At 39.2% G+C, this 24,885-nt stretch overlaps 1 protein-coding gene across 1 annotated transcript in view; it reads right to left on the reverse strand.

The window, feature by feature from the left end:
• The window catches only part of ALKBH6 (alkB homolog 6), a 501,071-nt gene that overhangs the window by 259,146 nt on the left and 217,040 nt on the right, over positions 1 to 24,885 (reverse strand). Inside the window, exon 4 of the mRNA XM_044090272.1 lies at positions 636 to 696. Coding sequence (XP_043946207.1) covers positions 636 to 696 — 61 coding nt within the window. The remainder of the gene's footprint in view (positions 1 to 635; positions 697 to 24,885) is intronic.

The following is a 24,885-nucleotide window of genomic DNA, read 5'->3' on the forward strand; positions in this document are numbered from 1 at the left end:
GGAGGGGAGGGCTCCTATTTATAGACTGATTCATTTAACAACACATTCTGGTTCATTACACATTGGCTTGGATTGAAACAGTCAACAATGTTTCAGTTAAATGTGTTGTTAATGGACATATAAAGGCCAAACATTTCCCCCCTGTGTTATTGATATTGTGATGATGGTGTCCTTACATTTTGCTTAACTTTTTCCAAGACTATCCTCCCGAGCAAGTGTGGAGTCATGCGCACATGATAAGCCAAACATTTTTATTTCAGTACTGATGAGCATTTGACAGAAATATGCATTTATCTGTATATGTCAGGCGGGTGTCAGGACTATGTGTGTGTTGCTGTACTATCTGATATAGTGGCAACAGTGTTTGCTAAGCAGGCATGCTTCATAAAACAGCAGCAATGATGAAATAAAATTGTGTTGTCTCAATCTAATAAGACACGCATCATCTACCACAGGCTATTACTCAAATCCCAGTACTTATATTTGAGTTACTTGTTTCCTACTTAGGAGCATTTGACTTTGACACCCAATATTCAGCTGAAACATCAACATAAAATATTATGTGGTAGTACATTATGAATGTAAGCATTATTATGGGTAACACAGTGCTGATACTTGCTAAAAGGGACACTAACCCCAGTTCTGCAGTCTCCTTCCAGACAGCTGAGTCCACTTGGGTTTAGGTGCACTGTAGACCTGCAGACAAATAAAATGAAGAATAAAATTAAAAAGGCTTACAAATGAAATGATAATTTAATGTATTAAATAAAATATTTAAGCTTTACCACTGAGAAAATGAGTGTTTAACATATAAATTGTTTACTATGTATTTTTCACCGACTGTGAAGGTAAGCACGACAGACACGGTTTAGCGTGTTTTCTTTAAACATTGTGAAGGTTTACAAAAAGTATGTAAAATTCTCAAAATAATTTATGCACATCACAAGTACAGTACACCACAGCTTGGGAGTTATGTCTTAAGAAATGTATGTAACTGCACTAGACTTCCCTAAGGAGTTTATGAAAACATTGAGGCAGTAACGTGAACTGGAATAAATGAGTTTGCATTTTATTCTGTTTATTTTATTTTGTTTCAATTTGTTAACCAGGGCAGAACTAAGACTATTTTCAGGTTCGTCTGGGAAGGTAGGGTTTATAATAATCAGTCATAAGAAGTATATTTCATGCACAAATTTTCCGGTTACAGACATATTACTATAATGTTTTCTACAAATTATAAAACAAAATAGAGTGAAGTTCTAGAAAAGGAAGTGACAGAATTTGCTAACACTGCAAAGGTCCAAGCAATAATACCCTAGTTAAGACTAGGCTATTCTGGTTTAAGTATGGACACATTTTTTTTTTTTAAATAAAATTTTAGACTACATTTGATGGATGTACGGGCGAGTCTACCTTAAAATACTACCAGTTTTCAAGACCGACAGGCTACTTAAAAAAATAAAACAAAATCAATATACGGCTGGACAAACAGCAATGTGGACTGTGGAGGATTTGAATTGCCTACTCTCTGCAAAACTGGTAGACCATTTTCACACAAGGCACAGCTTGCTCTTGTCAGTCTAAAGATTGCCCAAAGGATAGTTACCCAGTCCATGGAAAATATGACACATCACTAACAATACAGGATTATCACTAACTGTTAAGTGGGTGGTAATATGAAATAAAATAAAAGAGTACAGACAACCCAGGCATGTATGACTACAACATGTCATGTGAAAGGACGAAAGTGATAGCCAAGGCTTTATGTTCTTTACAGCTATACGACAGATGCTACCGCCACTCAATAGACACATTTTTAGAACAGAAAATCAAAAGGTAAACAGTAAACATAAGAGTACTCAACATATAAGCAGATTTTTTCAGTTTCATGCAGCAGGTAAGCTTAGGACTAAAGGCTATGTTATTCAGACCACATTTTTTTCAGCACCCATAACTGAGACAGTCTTGTTTCCTGTGCTCCACAACCATGTACTCTGTACTGGATTAATGAGATAAGTTCAACACACACACTAATTTGCACAATGAACTAGGAGACCTTCCTCCAAATAAAGTAAAAAAGACACAATCTCCCCATGATATAATACATGGTACATATGCCCTGATATATGCAGAGATGGAGGAGGAAAACAGACATCTGTTGCTCTTCTCAAAGATATAACACACACATACAAACACACAGGCTGAGTGAGGAGAAAGTCACGGTCAGTTGATTATCAGAGGCTAGGATCCACCACATTATGCACGCACTCAAGTCATTGGACCACAAGTACCAGTATGACTCAGTCATAGTCCATGTGGGAGTAAATGAGCGGAGACATACCTCCCTAAACTACATGATGAGAGACATAATGGAGCTCTCGGAATGTGTGTCTCAGGCTGGTACAAGCCTAGCACTGAGCAACATTTTACTTTTTCTAAGGATGATGCCACAATATGAACAAAAGATGATTGACTTTAATAATTGCCTTAGTTTCTGGTGTTATTCTAAGGGGGTGCAATATTTGTTAGCTTGGAAGGAGATGGTCAATAGACCACGCTACTTTGTCAGAGACGGTATGCACCTCTTCCCTCTAGGTTTTCGAATATTAGCTAAAACATTGTCTTCCCCCATAGTGCCTTTTTAGGCAATGCCAAAGTGAAAGTTCTTCCAACATTGCAAATCAAAACCAAGAAAATCTAAAGCTATTACTGCTCAATACTAGGAGTCTAAACAAAAAACTCCACTCCCTAGAATCTCTCTTCACCCTAGAGAATGCTGATGTCTGTGTGGTCACTGAGACATGGTATAAAGCTGTGGAGAGCACACTAACAGTGCAAGGTTACAATGCCTTCCATACATTTAGACCAGTTACTACACAGATAGGGACTCAAGGTGGAGGTGTCTCTATTTACATCAAAAATAAATATAGCTCAAGTCTGGTCAAACAGGACAATGCACTTGAGCTGTTCCATGTTCAAATCACCATACGCAAAATCCAATATCACTTCCTTGCCAGCTATTGGTCTCCCTCCATGATCCAAGAAACCCATACCATTTACTTAAACTTAGAAAAACTAGCCATCCAACCCAATACCATATTCATGGGTGACTTTAATTACCCCACTATTAACTGGGAATCCTATACAACACCAAACATACATGCCCAGAGATTCATGGATTTTGTAAACACAAACTCCCTGAACCAGATAGTCAATGTACCAACCAGGGGTGCAGCCATACTAGATCTGGTCCTCACTAATATGGGAGAGTGCTGCATACCCCCTACTGTAATGTCTTCTCTGGTAAGGTCAGACCACAAAATGGTCTCCTTTGAAGTAAAAATAAAACCTGGACCTCCAGCTAAACCTGGAATATTCTAAGGCTGACCTCCTGCTATTTAGTGATAACCTGACAAGGCTCCATAAACCCTGAAAACACTGCTGCCTATGCAGAACTGTTCACAGAACCCAGGTACAAGCATGTTAATAGCTGCACAGAGGCAGCTGTACCCACCAGAAGAAGTACAGCACTAACTCAAAAAACAGGCCACCCTGGCGGAATCACAAAATCAATAGGCTATATAGCAGAAGGAAGAAAATCATGGCAAATATTAGGAGGTGCAGCACCCAGCAGGATAAAAGCACTCTCATCAAACTAAACAAACATCTCAGAGGACAAGTAAAGTCTATCAAAGCCATATTTGAGGTGAATTTAGCCTCCCAGGCCAAGCAAACCACAAGGCATTCTATAGCTATGTCCGCAACCCCAAAGGCAATACACTATTGTGTGCAGAGCTCACTGTAAATGGAGCCACCTATACTGAGCAAGAGGGGTCCAAATGGAGAGATGAAAAGTCAGTAAGAAAAGGAGAGTAGTAGTGCTGAAACTGAATTCATCCTCAAGTCTTTGTGAGTACTTCACGAAGTGGACCCCGTTTTCACAAAACCTCACCAAGGCGACACTGATATATAGACTGAATTTATATAGCATATATCATGGATACAGATAAGTCAAAAACAAAAAAAAGATAGCTGGGTGCACAAGATGCAGAATAAAAAAGTGTCCAATCCTGGTAGGCGCACTGGTACCAGGACTGGAAAAGATGACAGTGCAGAATCCTCAAAACACAAAAACAGCACTACAACAAGGTCAGGTCAGGCCAGGCCCAGGGGGAGGATGCCCCCCCCCTGTTGTAGAAGGAAGTAGTAGTCCTCAAAAGTCACAAAAACTGATAGGCCGAAGAAGAGCCATAAAGACGATAAAGTGGACTTCTGAGGATAAGAAAGAAATTATGTATTGTTACTACTACGTAAAAAGCCCAGAATTTCCAGACACAAGAGATACAAAACGATTAAGAGATGAATTAGAGGAAAGAAAAATACTTCCGCAAGCAAAACTGTCAGAAGCTTCAAGTGACAACTTGTGTTCATTAATACAACAGATTTGTGAAAAACAGTATATAAATCAAGAAACCTTGATCTGTTTGGAAAAAGAAGCATCTGAGGAAGTGCAAAACATAAACAACAAAAACAATAGATCTTTGAAAAGTATAAAAAAGAAATATGGACATGGGAAAGAAAGATTTGATATGGTGCAATATTTATGCAAATGAGAAAGCCAAATTAATCAGTGTAAAGAAACTAGCCCCAAAGATATTTGAAGAGAAATACAGGCAAAGGCATCCAGATATGGAAAATTTCACAATAAAAAAATAATATCACAAAGATGGCAAGTACAAAAGAAGATCAGTAAAGTAGAAGTTAAAAAAATAGAAGTTGAAGTTATGGAGTACCTGCGAAGTGAAGGATTTGACGTAGAAGATCTATCACAGGTTACATCACAGCAGGATGGAGCGAGTCCCCAAAGCAGGGAGAAACAGGAAGACCAGGAAATATCTGAAGAAGAAATATGGACATGAGAAAGAAAGAGATTTAATATGGTGTAATATTTATGCAAAGGAGAAAGCAAAACTAACCAATACAAAAAGAGCAGCACCAAAGATATTTGAAGAGAAATACAGACAAAGGAATTCGGACATGGAAAACTTTACAATACAAAAAATAAGAAGACAGAGGAAAAGTAGAGAAGGAGATTAGTAATGGAGAAGTTAAAGAAATAGAAACTGAGGTTATGGAGTACCTACAAAGTGAAGGATTCAGTATAGAAAATCTAATTCAGAAAGCACCACAACAGGATATAGTAATGGATATCCAAATTAAGGGGAACAGGAAGCAATTGGTCAGGTGCCATATGAAAATAATTTGGAGCCTTCCACAGGAAACCAGCATAAATGTTCACTTGAAGCTAGACAGCAAGGGAAGGAACAAGAAAACTGTGGAAACTCTGATGCAGCCAATATTGAGGAGTGATAGGCCAGTGAGTTCCCATATGATAGAGCAATGGACAGCACAGGATGAAACTGATGACACTGTGTCACAGAAAGATGCTATAGAACCTTCTATAGAATGCCTGCAGGAAGTGGAAAACAAGGGATATGCCCTCAGTTTGGAAGAAAATGAGCTAAGAGAAGAATTGCTTGATTTAATAGACATGGACACAAATACCCAGATCAATGAATGAAATAAACTGCAGAAGGTTAATAAAACCCAAAAAGTCAGAAGTCTGATAAAACAAATGAACACAGTAATTAGGACTGTTCATAGAGATCCATGTGATATAACAGAAGCAAACAGGATATATTACTGTGTAGCTAAATTAATAAATGATACAGAAGAAGTAATTAGGGACCTGGGGACCCAAGTTGATAGCAATCTCTCATTTGACAACCACGTGGCCAAAGTGGTTAGAAAAACATTTTATATAGCCCACCTAATCATGAAGGGATTCACATCTAGATCAGGGGACGTCATCGTGCCTCTTTACTCACCCCTCATCAGGCCCATAATTGAGTACAATGCCCCTTTTGGGATGTACCTTACCAGACACCAGCAGCAACTGGAAAGACCCCAAAAGTACCTCACCAAGAGGATCAAAGGGCTCAAACAGATGCCATATGCTGCCCGGTTAAAGAAACTCCAGCTCTACTCAGTGGCATACTGCCTGTTCAGAGGCGATCTGTGCCTGACATATAAAGCCATGTCCAACCCGGAATTAATGGACATGCTGCACCTCAGAAAATCCAAATCCCATCGAGCCACGCGCTCGAGAGACTTGAACCTCAGCACTGAAATAAATAGGACATGCTGGAGGGACAGATTCATAACCCAGAGGCTCCCTTCACTCTGGAATAAAATCCCAGTCCAGGTTAGGCAGAGTCGCTCATTGACTCTCTTCAAGAGGAATCTTGATGAGTGGATGGGAGATCGTAGATTTACCCCGGGTATCACTTCTGTGTCACTGTTAGACAGAGGCACAGTATACTAACCTCGAAAAAGGGCATGGCAAAATAAATTTAAAATGGGTGGCGAAAGCCAAACACATTCTGGCTAGGCTTATAAATGCCCTAGGGCAGATAGCCTAGTATGAACCTATGAACCTATAAAGTTCTACCACAAGAACACAGGGTAGTGAGGGAAAGGAAGGGGAGAAATTGAATACCATGAAGTGTCACTGTTAGAAGACTACAGAAGAGGGAATAGATAAAAAACATACTAAGATAGATGTGTTAAAAGTAATGCGCAATATTAGAACAGATCAGGATCTACTATGCACATCGCAAATTAAAAATTTCAGCACAGGCGGAAAAACTTAGAAGATACGAAGATAAATATAAAGGAAAAGTGCAAAATAAGCAATTTATTGATGACCTCAAAAAGGTTTTACACAGAACTGGGAAATAAGGTAAAAGGAATTGAAAGGCCGCCAAAAAAAAAGAAATTGATACATTTTGGAGAAGTATCTAGGAAGATCCTGTGGAACATAACAAAACTGAAAAACTGGTAGAAGAAGTAAAAGAAAGAATAAGAAGTTTAAAGGTACAGGATACGAAATGGGATGAAGTAACAGCTAGAGAGATTGAAACAAAGTTAAGAAAAGCCTCTAATTGGAAAACCCCAGGCCCAGATCCAGTAACTAACTTCACATTAAAAGTATTAACATCTTTGCACAAAGATTTAGCCATGAGTAAGAATTATTTATATGCACACCCAGAACAGACACCAACCTGGCTAACAACAGGAAAAGCAATGCTCCTTCTTAACAGTGAACCTGCAAGCTACCCTAAAAATTATATAGACAAACAACTTGCCTTCCGACGACATACAATCTATACATGGGAATTGATGCCGACATAGTTTACAGTCATTTAGAAGAAAACTCAATTATGGCAGTAGAACAAAAGAGCAATAAAAGAAAGTCATATGGAACAAAAGATCATTTGTTGTAAAATAAAATCATACTGGAGAATTGCAAAAAGGAGAAGAATCGAAGTATGGCATGGATTGACTACAAAAAAGCATTTGATAGTATCCCTCATTCATGGATAAAAGAATGCTTAAAAATGTATAAGATACACCCTACACTGATCAACTACATTAAAGTGACCATGAAACAGTAGCAGACCACTTTGCAATTAAGCCATGATAAAGGACATTGTTATCCCAAGAAAAAAAATTCAAAGGGGGATATTCCAGGGTGACTCTCTGTCACCATTACTATTCTGCCTTGCACTTAATCCATTAAGCTGTTTACTCAACAGTTTAGGTCATGGATATAATCTGGCTCCTAGAAAACAACAAAGTGTAAAGACTTCTCCCCTTCTCTTTGTCGATGATTTAAAACTGCATAGCTCATCAGATGAGGAACTGAAAGTTGTCAAAACTTTTTCCGATGATATAAGTCATTTGGTCTTGATAAATGTGCAAAAGCAACCTTTAAAGCAGGAAAACTGCAATGCCAGGAAAACATCAGTTTAGGACAAGAATGTGATATAAAACAACTTAAGCACGAAGGACTGTATAAATATTTGGGAACTGATGAAGGATCAACAATAAAACATGAACAAATACGAATAAAACTTAGTAAGGAATACTTCAGAAGACTTAAATTAATCCTAAAAACAGCACTGACATCTAGAAATAAAATCCAAGCTATAAACCAATTTGCTCTTCCTGTCCTAACTTACAGTTTTGGACTGACTGACTGGCCCCAAAACGTGTTGGATAGATTAGATAGGAAAACAAGAAGGATGCGTCATGCTCACCAACTGATTTATAAAAATCCATGCATACTAAGCTTACAGATTCCCCATTCCGAAGGAGGGATGGGCTTCCTTGAAATTGATTATATGTACAGATCTGCAAATGTGGGACTCCACACATATCTGCTGACCTCACAAGACCCAAACGTAGTGAAAGTTTTGAAACATGAGGACAATTAATCTAAGATGACTTTTCTACTTAATCTAGCAGAAGCTTATTGGCGTCAAGCAGGAATGGAAATCAAACCAGAAGCAGGTAAAAATCAGGCAGCAAATGAATGTGCCAAAAAACAAAAGAAAGGAAAAAACGTGAAGGATCAGATGAGAAGGCAAGAAATGTGGAAAAAGCATAAATAGAGTTGCAAGTAAAGAAAACTTCTGAAAGAACCTCATGTTGATCAGGAATGAACAGAGGAATGATTAAGGAGAGGTGAATTCAAACCAAATGATGAAAGGTTAATATTGGCGGCCCAAGATAGTGGGCTGCGTACACATTGGTTTATAAAGTCCATTGAACATATGGGAGAAAGACAAATGTAGGTTTTGTAAAACTGAACTGGAAACAGTTGCACACCTCGTTGCTGGTTGCAACATACTAATGGCAGGAGGACTGTATACTGAAAGGCATAATAATGTGGCAAGACTGTTGCACTGGGGATTGTGCAAACATTATGGTACTAAAGTGGCCGAAAAACACTGGAAACATGAGCCACAAAGCATCATAGAAAATGAGGAAGTCTACATCACTTGGATCATCCATTACCAACAGTTCAAAATACAGATGTTAGAAAACCAGATATGGTGGTCCAAGAAAAGAAGACAAGAGTAGCATTGATCATTGAAATTGCCACACCCAGTGACTACAGTGTATTGCGTACAGAGAGACACAAAGTCATAAAATATCGGGATCTGCAGGCAGAAACATGAGCAATGTGAAAGAAAGACAGCCAGACAGTCCAAATAGTAGTAGGAGCAACGGGTCTTATAAAAAATAATTTACAATCGTATTTAGATATGTTACCAATACATGTAACTGCAAAAGCCATCATTACTGGGCACAATGCGAGTGCTGCAAACAGCACTACTGGCTGACAAAGATTGAAACAATACTAATTTCATGAACTTTAATTATACTTTGATTTAGGAATGGGGTCCATTCGCGTCATGGTATTAGAAACCCAAAAGACTTGGAGAAATTAAAAAAGCAGGAGGATATAGCAAACCTACTGGCCAATAAATTCAGCTCCCACTTCACCCCTCTCTCCCCCTCAACCTTCCCTCAGGAAATACCATCAAATATAATGTCCCCTGCTATCACTAGGGAACAGGTCCTTAAATGGTCTCTCTAAAGCTAAGAACACTGCATCAGTGGGCTCAGACAATATCCCAGGATGCCTTCTAAACAACATGAGACATGACCTATCAGGGCCTCTGAAATTGCTATTTAACTATAGCCTCCAAACAGGCTTCTTGCCTCATGAATGGAGAACAGCAACAGCCAGTCCTCTGTAAAAAGGTGGTCCATCTACAGACCAATAAGTCTCACTAGTCTTATATATAAAACCATGGGAAGAATTATGGAAGTGATCAATAGTGATATAGTAAACCTCCAGACACTGGACCCAACCCAGTATAGTTTTGTCAAGGGCAGATCATGCCTACTCAACCTACTGGATTTCTTTGAGAAGGTCACCCAAGCAGTGGATGATGGCAAACTGGTTCACAATGCATACCTTGACCTGACCAGGGCATTTGACACAATACCCTACTCTGGCATTGTAGATAAACTCAGGAGGTTAGGATAGCCAAATGGCTCACAGACAGGCCCAGGAAGTAAGAATTGGGGAGTTCACCTCAACAAAGAGGCCAGTCACAAGTGGAGTCCCTCAGGGATCAGTCCTTTGGACCACTCCTTTTTGGCATTTACTCCTTTGAAGTGAAGACCAATGTCAGTGGTCTTTGGCTGACTAAATTTGCAGATGATTGCAAATTAGGAGCTGTCAATGAACTCCATACTGACACAAATGTTCCCCTGGAGGGGCTGACACGGACAAACAACTGGTGTCAAAGCCATGGACTAAAACTAAATGCTAAGAAATGCATAACAGTATCCTTCGGGAAGTAATCCACCCTGGTAACTATGTTGACAACACACCCCTTAGAGATTAGGGACACACACAGATAGTAATCTAGCCTTTGACCATCATGTATTGACAATAGTGAGGAAATAATTCTATGTTGCACAAATTCTAAACAAAGGTATGGCATCTAAGTCGAAGGATGTCATTGTTCCACTGTATTCGGCATTCATCAGACCTATCATTGAGTACAGTGTCCCATCTGATATGTACCTAACCAGGCATATCCAACAACTGGGATGGCCACAGAGATCCCTCACAAAAAGAATACGGTGCTTAAATAAAATGTCTTGTGTAGACCACCTCAAGGCTCTATCGCTGTATACTGTCTCCTACAGGCTTTTGAGGAGAGATCTATGCCTGACATACACGGCATTGTCAGACCCCACTCTGTTGGACCTCCTGCATATCCACAAAACAAACAGCACCAGAATTACCCACTCTAAAGACTTAAACCTTGCCTGTGATATAAATAGGATCTGTTGAAGAGACAGGTATGTATCTCACAGATTACCTCATCTCTGGAACAAGCTCTCCATCCATGTGAAGCAGAGTTCCTCCATAACCCAATTCAAGTGCAACTTGGACAACTGGATGGGGAACAGGAAATTCATCCCTGGTTTGGCACCTATGTCTCTAATGGACAGAGGCAACCTGTAAATGGTTCATCTCCCAGGCCCTAGCTTGTAAATGTTTCATCTCCCAAGCCCATGCTTACACTTATCAAGGGTATCAGAACCTGTCAGAGATTTGGATGCATGGCTAAGCTTAAAAAGCCCCTTGTGGTTGTTAGCCTAGTAAACACCTATGAACACACACACATTCTCAATGTAATCTGATGAGCTACGAGAACGAACACACACACACACACACACACACACACACACACACACACACACACACACACACACACAGGTCCTTGGTAAGGCTTTTCCTTTATACCAACTGAAATCTGGCAATGCGCTGGAAAATGTTTTGTCTGGGGATGCATGCCTGATCACACAGATACATGTCATGATGTCATATGCAGATGTAGGTGTATCACTCTGCACAGTCACCAGTATGCCCCAAGCCACTGGTGAACATCTTCCTACAAACTAAAAAATAATAATGAAAATATGATGCCTAAACTACTAAAAGTTAATTAGTTAGGTATATCCTTACCAGATTTACAGTGAACTCTAACAACCATGGCTGAATGGATGAACAACCCACCCAAGGGGGCTGAAGAGAGGGAATTCCTCTTCTGTCAAGGTGGATCCCTCTATACTGAGGACCTTTTTCTTGGCTAATCGACTGGAATGAATCTCAACTGCTTGGATGGAAGGAAATGGAGGACAGTTCATACATTAAGGTTCAAATGTCTGAATTCTGATGCAAAGTTGTACCAAAAGAAACCTGACTACTGAAGTGATGGTTAAGGTAATACTAACTAGTGAAGGTGTGCAATGAAGAAGTGGCTACATTGCAAAAAGGAATCAGTAAAGGCAGACACTCTTCCAATGTAGTAAGACTGGAATACAGCCTAAACAAGCGAGCTTTTGTCAGCAAGATGGAAAAAAAAATGCTGCAGCTGACAGTCCACTAAAAAACTGCTTGGCAATTAAGTCCTTCCATCTAGTCTAAGGTATGGGATGGTGGCGAATGCATTTGTGAAGTCTAGATAAGTGGTGTGTACTGATTTACTCTAATTCCTTGCTTCAGCAACCTTCTTGAAGAAGTCAAATGGGTTAATTAGATTTGGTATGTATCTCTCCAAACATCTGCAACAACTGGAAAGGCCACAGAAATACCTCCCAAAGAGAATCCATGGCCTCCGAACACCTGTCCTATGCGGACAGGCTCAAATCCCTATCACTCTACTAGGTATCATACAGATTGCTCAGAGGTGATCTGTCTTTCGCCTACAAGGCAATCTGCCCTACCAGAGATGCTCCATACCCTTAAGTCTAACTCCTTGTGCATTACCTGCTCGAAAGACCTGAATCACCATAATGTTCCATCTGTGTTGTCCATTTTCATTCATCAACTGATGAGTTTAGATACGAGACTCTGATCTAACTTGTCCGCTTCTACCAAATCATCAGAACTTAGAACTCTTGAGCTTCTCCCTTTACCCACAATGCCCCACCAACCTTAAGTATCTTAGATCATGTTTGCTGCCCCTAAATATAAAAGGACAACCTACTACAGAAATAACCAAAGGCATAACGGAAAAGGGAAGCTGGAGCTCAAACAAAGAATACGGGTTCTTATACAACTCTCAGATCACTCCAGAAGAAAAAGAAGGAGGTAGGTGGGCGGGAAGTTGAGAAAGAATGGAAATGGACCACACAAATGGAAAGTTATGGTGAGTACATAACTTTTTTATGTGATGTTGTCATTTTCATTTATTCCTCAACTGATGGGACAGAGTCCATAGCTACTGTAACCTTGGGAGGCCCTTACGGAAGAATATTCTAGAGCACTGCTGAGCCAAAGGCCACTCTTCCTGGAAATTAAATCCATCTTATAATGAGCAATGAAAGTGTGTGGATTAGCCCATATTGCAGCTGCATAAATATCCTCTAAAGAGGTTCTGCACCAAAAAGCTTAAGAAACTGCCACAGACCTCATGAAATGGGCTATAGGAGGTTTTGGTAAAGATAATCCTAGTTTGCCACAGACAAAGGTTATACAACTCAGTCAACCACTTGGCCAGTGTAACTTTATATACTGGCTTGCCTAACCTGGTAGGAGAAAAGGAAATAACTGTTCATATTTCTTAAAGTCTTTAGTGTTATGAAGGTAAAAACAAAGTTGTTTATGTACATCCAAAAGGTATAACATATACCTCTCTTTGTTTGAATAATTGGGAAAGAAAACTGGGTGATTAATGATCTGGTTTATGTTTGACTCAGAAGCTACCTTAGGTAAAAATGACAGGTTTGTTCATAATGACATCCTGTCTTTGTGAAAAATCAGGTAAACAGACTTTGATGATAGAGCCTGGAGTTCAGATACTCATCTAGCTGATGCGATACCCACTAGGAAAATGTTTTTCCAAAATACAAATTTTAGATCTGCTTTGGCTGAAGGTTCAAAGGGAGATTGAGTTAAGGTCTGGAGTATTATATTTAAATCCCAAGGAGGAGCAGGAACTTTTAAGAGAGATCTCAGCAAAAAACCTCCCTCGAGAAAGGCTTTGCATAGTTTGGAAGAAACTAAAGACAAGTTATTTTTGCCCAGATGGAAATTGGAAATGGCAGCCAACTGAACTCTAACAGTTGAGAAACTAACTCCTTCACTGAAGATTGATGCTAAAAACTCAAAGATCACTCGCACAGGTGCTGAAAAGGGTCCAGATCTTTGCCAAAAGCTCAGAAGGCAAATCTCTTCCATCTATGCAATAAGTCTTTCTAGTAGAAGTCTTATGGGAAGACAACAAAATGTGATGGACCAGGGTGGAGAGCATGGGCTGTCTAACAATCAATGGAACTGGAGAAATCATGTGGTCATCTTGAGGCCTGTAATGTCCAGATGAGTTATGCCTGTTGCATGAGGCAAAATGTCTGGAGTTGGATCCAGAATCCAGGGTGGATGTAGAATATGAGGCGAGAAGAATGGGGCAAATCTGATGTAGCCAAAAGGGTGCAATGTGGAACACTGTGCTCTTCAACTGAACTGCTTTCTGCAGAAACCTGGGAATTAGCAGCAAGTGTGGAAATGCATAAAGGAGACTGGAGGGCTAGTTTTGAACTAGAGCATCTCTCGGTGACTCCCCCTGATGGTGGGATCAGAGCAAAGAACCTGCTGCACTTGTTGCTGAGGGGGGAGGCAAATAGATCACAGCATGGCTTGACTCACTGACAGAAGTCTCTCCATCGCATTGCACACTGACAGACCACTCACGAGGCATCAGAAAGGACCTGCTTTGTTTGACTGCTCTCACGTTGTTTTTTCCTGGAATGGGTGTTGTTATTAGAAAGTATCATTGCCATACCTTCATAGCTTCTCGACAAAGAGGATAAGATTTGGTTCCCCCTTCTTTGTTGATGTACCAAACTACTGACATATTGTCTGTCTGTATTGCAATTGTTTCACATGGGAGAATATCTTGAAAGGTCTGCAACGCTAGAAGGACAGCTTTCATCTCCAGGATACTGACATGCATCTTGGGCTCTTCAGGGGACCATGTACCTTGGACCATCCTTCCAAAGTAGTGCCCCCCCAACAGAGCTGAAAAGCGTCCATAGTCACAGTGGCCTTGGGAAAGGGAAGAACAAAGGGATGGTCTTTGTGAAGCGGCTCCACTGAATTGACAGAGTCCATTGAAGGATCCTCATATGGAACCTGGCCAGTAGAAAAGGGGTGATAGCTGCTGCCATGGAACCCAAAGGCTGGAGTATCCGTTGGGTAGAAAGAGATGAATTCTGGATCAGCTTCTTGACTTAGGACTGCAGTGTGTTTATTCGAGTGGAGGGAATAGAGGCTATCTGATTGACTGTGTCCAAACGAGCAGCTATGAACTCCAGACTCTGAGTTGAGATGAGCTGAGACTTGTTGGAACTGCCTGCTATTCCTAGAAGAGAGACAACTGTAGCAAGAAGTCCTTTGCTTGTAGTAGGTGATGCCTGTTGGGACAGTAAGGAGTCAATCGTCTAGATATGGAAACACCTGGAATCCCAGCAATCTCAAGTGAGTTGCTACCACTGCCATGCATTTAGAGAACACAATGGGGACTGTGGTGAGACCAAAGGGCAATGCTCTGAACTGATAATGACTGGTTCCCAGCCGGAAGCATAGGCATCTCCTGGAGTGCCTGCTCATTTTGATGTGATAATATGCATCCAGAATATTTGTCGAGCACATCCAATTGTCTTTTTGCAACAGAGGTAAAATGTACTGAACTAGGACCATCTGAAACTTTGCATACTGAACAAACTGGTTTAATTTACTGAGATCCAGTACTGGTCTCAAGTCCCCTGTTTTTTTGACACCAGAAAGGATCTTGAATAAGTTTTGGACCCTATCTGGCTTGGAGGGACCACTTGGATGACTTTTTTCCTAGCAGTGTTTTTATTCCTAGAGATGTTACGTCCCTCTAACTGGATGGAACAGAACATCTGGGACTTTTTTCTTGACTGTGGGAGAGGTTAGGGAAAATGGTACAGTATAGCATCTGGATATCATTCTCTGCACCCAGGATTCTTTTGTGATAGCTAGCCAGTCTCTCTGGTTCAGGGATAAATGATCCCCGACTGTCTCCAGAGAGTGACAGTCGGGCCTCCCTTCAGGAGCGCTGATAGGGCCTATCTAAAAAATAATCTCTAAATCCCTGGTTCTGCAGACCACCTCTGCCATGAGGGCGGTGTCTTCCATTCTAGTTCCCCTCTGCCTCTGGGGTATCTATCTCTTTGTGAATCCTGAAAATGATCCTGGAATTTCTTAAACATCACCTTTCTACCACCTCACTGATTCCTAGAAAAAGGCTTTTGAGGCACAGAAAAACGTTCACCCACGGCAGGCAGCATTCCCTCTTTTCACATCTGAAGAGCATGTCCTTAACTATGGGGCCAAACAGAGAAGATCCGCCAACAGGTACATTGACGACTGAAGACTTGAATGGTTCCACAAAATCACATAAGGGCATCCAGGTGTGTGTTCTGATGGATATGCCACCTGTGAGGTAACTTCTGCAGCATGGGAGATCAACCTCATGGATGCATTTGAGATACACTGTTGGATGGCCAGGACATGGACCCAGAAAAAGATTAGATAAGCTTCTTGACCAAATCTCTTTGCAGTCTCATAAAATGTGGCAAGTAATTTAGCAACCTAAGGACAAAGGTCACTGAAGCATAAACCTGCTTCCCAAATCTGTCCAGCACCCTAGACTCTCTATTAGGAGGATGGACAGAAGAACTCTGTTTTGCTAATTCCTTCTTTATAGCTGCAGCCACAACCATGGAATCAACTGGTACTCCCTTGCTCCAGTGTGCATGGTCTTTAGGGGGAGCTAGAATTTTATCCAGTGTTTTGGATACTGGCTCAACAGTATCTGGCTCCTTCCATGTCTGTCGAGAGACCAGATCAATGAGTTCATTGGCTGGGGGTGGACACCCAAGATGTAAATGGACCAGACCAGAAAGCTTCCAGGAACAGATTCTACCTGGGCGGGGATGTCGGAAGATCCAACCATCTTTTTGTTTGAGGAGACCCACTAGGATGTCTCCACAGAAGACATCATCAGGCAGTGATCTGGGGGACCCCTCCCCATCATCAAAATCAATTTCCTCTGTGAGACATCGTTAGGGGGAATCTAAGTGCCTCCTCTTACATGTCCTCTTTTGATGGACTTCCTCAGTGGAGTGTTCTGGGGAAGTGTCAGAAGAGATAATAATGTCCTGACAGACTGTCTGGAGACTCATTCTGGTTGGCTGTCCCAGTGAAAAAGATGGTTGAGGCTCAGAACAAAGGACAGTATGAGGCAGGGTTGTCTTATCTGAGGGAGGGGGCAGGGATATCTCTTCTCTAGCCAAGGAGAAGGCTCTCTCCACAACTTCAATGGCAGAATGCCTAAAGGAAACAGAAACGGACATCTCCAAAGGTGGGACCTTTCAGACTGTTGGCTCCAGCAACCCCACCAGTGCTCCACCAGAGGATGGAGTTGGACCTAAGCAATTCAGCACCAAGGTTCAGAGAGGAAGACATGGCTCTGAAGGTTCTGGAGTCTACTTCAATCCTCCTCTGGCTCAAACAGTCCTCTGGCTCTGAAAAACTCAGTGCCAGTTGGCTAGGAGGAACCACTGGAGTTGATGAGCAAACAGTTTTTGGATCTGAAGTAGACATCCCCAGGGATTTCAGATCTGATGGCTCCAAAATAGAAGGTTGGATCAGAGAAAGAGATACCACAGGGGAAGTGCCCAGATGTTGGTTCCCAAGCCCAGTAGGAGTTGGAGCCGGAAGAACCCCCATCTGTATCTGTACTCTGGGGAACTTCCTCATCATCTTGTCCATGTCTGCTTCTGAATGATTTCTGGAGGAACAGAGAGAGGACATAGTGGAAGGAAGCCTAGAGTATCTTAAAGGTGAACCCTCTAAGAAGGAAGAAAGAAGCCTGGATGGAATTAGAGCCAATAAAAATGGGTGAGTACAAATCCCTGGAGACCTAGGTTTTTGAATTGTCGGATCCAAAACAGATGGCTCTGACTTTTTATGAATCTTAGCTGGATGCTCCACTTAAGGAGCCAAAGTTGATGCTGAGAATCGAACTGGAGACCTTTAGCAGGATTCCTCTTTTGTCAAATTATCAGTTTTACCTCTATCTGACTTCTTAGAGGGAGTTTGAGCCCCAGCCACCAAAGATGATGTACAAGGCAAGAGACCTCGCAAAACTATTTTTTTCCTGTGATCTGTCAAGCCCTGGAGTCAAAACCAGCATAGATCACACAGTCCACATCTAGATGTGCTACACCCAGAATGAACACACATTCTCTGTGGGTATCAGCACTGGGAAGATTGTGCTCACAGGAAATACATTTTTAAACCCAGAGGGTATGTCCAACATCTTAACCAAAAAGGATGAAATGTCACCAAATAAACAGCAGAGAAATAAACAGTCTGCTAGGAAAACAACTATCCTAAAAAACTATAAAGAAATTTCTTTTTTTTTTTAATAAAGTAGAGAAAAGGAAAAAAACTACCAACAATGGTAGAAAGGGTGCTCAGAAGAGTACAAAGAGGTACCAGCAAGTAAGAAGTACCAAACAATGGTAGCTGAAGAAAGGGGAAAAAGTAATCTAATACACTAAATAATGGGAAGGAGGAAGAAAAAAGTTACTAGACAAAATTTAACTAACTCACAACACTTGAAAGATGGAAATATCCAACGAACACTCATTAAACACTCGAGAGCTGAGGAATCCACGTCTGATACCTAATGGCGCCAAACAAGACCTCAAGTACATTAGGTTGGTATGGGTAAATTGAAGAGCCTGAGAGTTCTAGGATCCAACAATCTGATAGAAACAGACGAGATGGATCCAAATCTCGGATCTGAACTTATAAGTTGAGGAATGAATGAAAATGACAACATAAGATACACTGTTAAACAAAATCTTCATCATTTTCTTCCCTTATAACTTCCACATTTCTGTAGGAATATAATCTCTTTCTAGAAAGTTCTGTTGACTGACTATACATCACTATTTTATCTCAGCTCTTTCTGTCTTAGCTATTAATTGCTGAGTCTCATCTTCCTGTAACTTTGACATACTTAAGTCTTACATAAATATTTACATTTGTGCCTTTTTTGGTTTCCCTATTCCTCTGTTCTTATATACATTATTCATTACATTTCAGAAATGATTTTAATACCTCAATATGATCTATAGGCACTCTGTTTTATTTTCCTTGCCATCTGCTCCCTATGTATGGCTGCAACCCTTTCAACTTTTTGTTACATATGTTGTGCTAAACATTTTTGCACTGTAGGTCATCAAAAATATCTGCTTAAAAGCAAACTTTCCAAATGTACGCATACTATCTAAATACTATCTTTTATTCCCTTTAGCACTCTGCAGTCACTCTTCTTGTTCTGCAATACTTAAAACCTTTGTCAATCTTTCTAAACATTTCCTATAACTTCTTTCCCATATGTCTTGCTCTCTTACTTCTGCTTTGTTCTTAAACTTCATTTTATGCCTCTGACTAGCTTGTCATTCTAAAGTCATTTCTGTTTCCAATAATGACTGTTGAATCATTTCCACCAGCCTTTGTTTAAATTCCTTTCTTTGTAACAGGTAACTAGTGCCTGTGTCTTATTTTTTCTATCAGTACCCTACATCTTTATCTTAGTTTTTACTTGTGCATAATCTGATAATAGTTATTGGTTGGGTCTCATAGCTTTCAATTAAACACACATGCTCTTGTGAAACATAATTTCTAGCCAGTCTAGATGGTTTATTGTACCTTGGGGAACAGTACATAAATTCTAAATTCCTGCTGCTGACTTCACATCCATAGCAAATATTTGTATACACATCTTCAGAAATCTACCATCTTTTGTCATATTTCCAGTCTATGTACTGCTGATGTATCGTGGCTATTACAAATCAGGTTTCAGTCCTCACCCATACATAACATTCACAAATGAAAATGTATTTTTCTCAAAATTCTCCTACACTTCATAACAGCAATTTTAAATGGACTATAAATATACAGCAGTGGAATCTTTTTCCCTGCCAATAAATCTACCATCAATGCCTTTTTTTCTCTTTTATCACAATTGGAGCCCATCTCACACTCAGTATTATTAATCCCTTTTAATTTGCCTCTGAGGTTCTGCTGAACTTCAAGTTTGAAATTCGTTCTTTGTCAAATGCACATGCTCATTTCTATCGAAATGCGTCTCCTGTAGCACTGCTATTTGTATCCTACACTTGTTAATAATACAATGCAGTACTCTTTGGCCATTTACATTCCAATTTAATAATGTCTGAGCAAGCACTGTATTAAAAAGCGATACTCCTACCCATTACACTTGAGAATGCTTTTATATACATATATTTCTAACTTGCAGCTTACATGCACTAGTGAATATTTGGCAGGCTTTCCTTGTATGTAGTTGCTTCTTCTCTACTCTCTTTGAACGCATGTCAGATTTTCCCACACTTTTTACTTCAATAAAAACACGCAAGGAAAAAAAAAAACATTTTCAAAACCCCATCCCCCTTTTAGGTCCAGCAAACACACAAACTATGTATACTTTTCCAAAAGGAAGTTTATCTCCTTCAAACAGAAGCAGCTGTCCCAAGCAAAAACTGCACTCAAAAGCATTACCTAGTCTAAAGTTAAGGTTAACCATTCTAAAGTGCATTTTAGAGCCAGTGTTCCCATTTACAATTATTTCTTTCTGTTCCTATCTCTATTTTCCCCAAGATGTGAAATGAAGATAAATTTAAAAAAAAGGTAGGGTCTGCACAGCTGTAGAGTGAGCTCCAATCAGTTTGCTGTAATACTAAACAAAAAAATGCATGTGATGCATCAGGCAGGCTCCTGGTTTATTTCTGGAGGCAGCTTCTTAGCTTTAAGACACTAGTAAGAAATATGATAGGGATCACTAAGCAAGTTTGGGAGAACCTGCAGAGTGCATAAGTTGTCTACAATGCCTGTTAGAATAATATCAGATGTGAGGACTGTGTATTGCGTGGATTAGGTGTGGTTCCTTCTGTGACTATGTGACTATTTGTGCAAAGAAGGCAGAGAAGGACATCCTGGTGAACTGTCTTTTGTACAACACTTGTCAGTAAATGTTTACATCATTAAGAACAGGCGTGAGGCACTATATTGTGAATTCCAACACAGTGAAAAAAATGCAATTCCTACAGTAAAACAACAAACTGTAAAACATACTTTTACAAAGCATAGTATGTGTTTGCATGGGACAAGCCTCTCTACATCTTCAATGTGACAGCTGTGCCCCCCCCACAATACCACTATTTGTATGTGTACAAATACTGTACAAGCATACATTCATATGTAAACATATGCATATATGTTTTATGTATGTATGCTTGTATGCATGCACATTAACTCTGGGGTCACTACCTTACTGCCATCTCAGACATTGCATGCATTCCTTTACAACTGATTTAATAGTCTCATAATTCTGAAAACTGCTATTGTAGACGTTCTTCATTAATCACCGTTTTATTATCCAAAACAATATGGGATGTATGCTGCCAAGGATATTGGATATCTGGCCAGATTACAAAGCTTCAGGCTCCTTCCTCACATACAATGCATTCCTCTTTTACCAGCATTTATAAGCTTCAGGCTCCTTCCTCACATACAATGCATTCCTCTTTTACCAGCATTTATTTGCATTTTAAGAGTGGACAATGTGCTATCCACCATAGCTGGTCTTTCTCATGCTCAACACAGTTCTAGGGAAGTAAGTGTTCAATATGCTTTTGCATACAGTCTGTGTATACCCATAGTACTGTTGCACTGCACTGGGATCCTTTGGTAATGCCCTGCTGTACAACTATACTGCATGTCTTGTAATGTCTGAAAATGCATCCTTCCACACATGCCTACCATTTTTGCTCCTCAAGGAGACCTGAGTCAGCAGTTATAGCTAATCATACACTGTGGAATGCAGAGCTTCAGCATGATGTGCCACGGAGAGTAAGATTTTCTTGTTCTTCCTGCACAGGAAATTCCTGGAGCACCTGCTAGGGAATTATGATGGGTCCCTAAGGAATGCATGACCTTGCCAAGATTGTTGTGAAATGTCAGTGGTTTCACCTGTTCTGTAGAGTAGTGTCATTATTACAGTGAACCGTGATAGCACCACCCTGACATGCTTCAGTAGTGGAAGGCAGAAGTTAGAGAAAGAGAGACAGGCAGTAGCATAGTGGGTGCAAAGTGCTGGGGAGCACATTAAATCAGCCAATCTTGATCTCTAACTCAATACTGGCTCTAATAGTCAGCATCGCACATGTGGTCAAACATGAGCACTGTAGCTCTCCATGTATGGTCTAAATTGTAGCAAGCTGTTTGCTACAGTTTAAAAGTAACAAAAAAAAAAATCACTTTTTTTTTAAGCAGAAACCTGTGTGCTACAGTACTGCATGCAGACAGGGTATAAACATTAGCAACTGTTTGCTACAATTTATTATAAGAAATCTTTTTAGTTTTTTTTTTAAGTAAAACATGAGCACCTAGTTCCATGCAGGCAAGGTATAAACTGTGAAGAATTCTACAAATTTTATGCACGTTTTTGAGATTGTTATCTTTTTGTTACTTGCATTTACATGAAAGCATACCAAAGTATATTTAACTACTTATTGTGATCAACAAGTCTTATTACTGTATTATACCGAGTACAATAAATACACAGAGATAACTGTTTCAGTTAATAAGCTTTACTTTCATATTTTTCTTTTCAGATCTACAAGTATGTAACACAAATGCGGTCAGCTCTCTATGGCAAATACCCAAAGCTTGTTTATGCACGGTTACATTTATACCAGAAGGTCTGGTATTTTTCTCAAAGTCTGATGTAATACAGTTCTTTCTTTGTAAAACAGTTTTTCTTTGTTCTTCTAATTTATGACTTGTTCTTGATTTAAGTTCGGCGTTCCAAGGAAACTCAGTCTTGCATTATCTGAAATGTGGTGTTCCAGCACTATCTGATGTTCCAACTTTATCTTGCTTGATGTTCCATCTCTTTACTTCATTGATGTCCTTCCAGCTGTCATCTGCGTAGTTATTTTTACAGACTTTGTTTCTCAATAACATACTCCTTTACACAGATACCAAAATCTAATTAAGCTATGCCAGCAAACGTACTACTTTTTATTTTTCAACATTTTATACTATTTCTAAATTAACCCTTTATATTTCATATTATTCTTGCAGCTTTTATTCAAGCTAATAATCATGCTAGCAGTAGTTTGAAAAGACAGTGTATACTAAATAGAACAGTGTATTCTTTCAGTTCCCTGTTTTTTTAATTTGTTTGAGGAACGGACTAAACTTCAGTTAAAGAAAAGACTGCATTTATTTTATCAGCATTGCTATTTACAGCATTTACTACTTTGTTTATATTTACAATCATAACTTGTTGAGTTATTGTAACTCTTTGTAACCTGCAGCATATAAACTATTGTAAGATGTTATTATTTTTATTATTATGACTCTTAAAACTATTAACACAGGATGTATTAACCAATTTAGCAACTTGGTCCCAGATGATGACTATCCTTTAACTATATCCCACTAATTATGGGCAGTGTCAGCTTCTGTTTTTGTCTTTTACTATAAACACTGGGTTATTTGAAACCACACATACAAACTGTGGTGCCACTTTAACAAACATTTTGAAATTTGAAGGCAATATTTCCATTTATACTAAATTGTAATCGGTCTATTAAATATGCGTGTAATGACTTACTAAATAGTAGGTTTTTATTATGCTTGTAAATGTACAATTTGTGAGATATCTTGTCCTACTAGTTTTTATACCAAGCACTTTTAAATCTGCATTTGGTATTTTTAAAACTTGGAAATGTAATATTGAAGTGCAATATTGTTTGTTTGGTATTGTTGCCCTGTCACAGTACAAGTGGATGATATTTTTACCATTTGATCTGTTTGAAGTATTGGCCTGTTACTCAAAATGGTAAGTATTTTAACTCATGTTTCTTTTTTGTATTACTTTCTTGTTTATACAAATAAACAGAGTATTGGTAGAAATCATACCCTTTTCTTCCCCTGTTGAGTTTATTCTTATTTTTGTGTTGTCTACACATCGTCACATTTTTGCATGATGTCTTTCCTTGTCACAGCTGTTACATTTTTGAGGTAATGTACAGCATCTAATAGAGACAGAGCTGTTTACTGAAATGTTTATGTCAGTCTTTGATTTTTTTCTGCTTTTATGTATGCCTGACCTTGTTCAGCTAATGATGCTGTTATATTTGTGTTAAATGTTATCCTCTCAAAGATACATGCTGTATCCTTTTTACAACTGAAATTGTCTTGTGTTCTATTTTGTGTAGCATTTTTTAACCAAGTTTTATTTGTGAAATACTGTAATTACCTCTGTTTTGATGTTCAGAATGATGCAAATGAAATGCAGATGTCTGTGTTGAATGGTGTGTGCCTTGTCTTGCAGCTGCATTTTTATCTACAGTCCTTGAAGCATGTTTCAGACACTGAACATTCAGCTTGTCTCAAGCTGTACCAGATTATATGTATGCTAGCTAACAGAAATACAAGTATTTAACTAACTATATTATTTTTACATATATTATAGCAACAGATGTGTATATGCATCTAACTAGCGAATAGATGTGCACATGCATGTATACATTTTTAAATATATCTATCACTGTATACATTCCCTCTGTTTTATTTTAAATCCAAACTGTCTATATTAGTATGTACTTTTTAGTCAAGTTATATGGCTATTAACTAGAAACACATTGGGAAACAAAACTTTAGTTTTTGTTTGATACAGCAAGTTAACACAGTTTAATATTGTCAACACAATGATGACAACCATTACTATTAGAACAGGATAAATCTGAATATGACTCTACACAGTGTTTTATACAGTAATTTATTGACAATGCTTGAGTATTTTATTGCAAAGGCATTGCAGTCTTGTTTTTTGAAAAAAAAAACGTCACAAATGTCAAGCTTTGACTTGTTACTCTATTTACATAGATAAACCATTTACTATACATTGTACAAAATACACTTGCTTGTACAGATTGTTTTTGTATTTGTATATATGTGGCTGCAATGTACACTTAGTCCAGTTTTACAAACTTAGAATTAAACTGAAGGCTGCTAATTACATACCTTTTGCAGTACTGTTTACACAGTTAGTGTAAAATTGAAAGCATGCCCTTCCCCCTGTAGTATACATAATTTTATTGCAGTATTATTTGTTTTATACTGTGAGAACTGAATGTATGCTTGCCCTTTGGCTGTTACGCAGACTGTGACACTTTAGTCTTAAACATTTGCTTTTTGATTTGATTTTTTTTGGCCATTTTTAAAAGCAGAAAATATTTGTATAAAGCTTTTGC

This window comes from Protopterus annectens, chromosome 1.part0, assembly GCF_019279795.1.
Source record: "Protopterus annectens isolate FY-2018-M chromosome 1.part0, PAN1.0, whole genome shotgun sequence".
In the NCBI taxonomy this organism is placed as follows: domain Eukaryota; kingdom Metazoa; phylum Chordata; order Ceratodontiformes; family Protopteridae; genus Protopterus; species Protopterus annectens.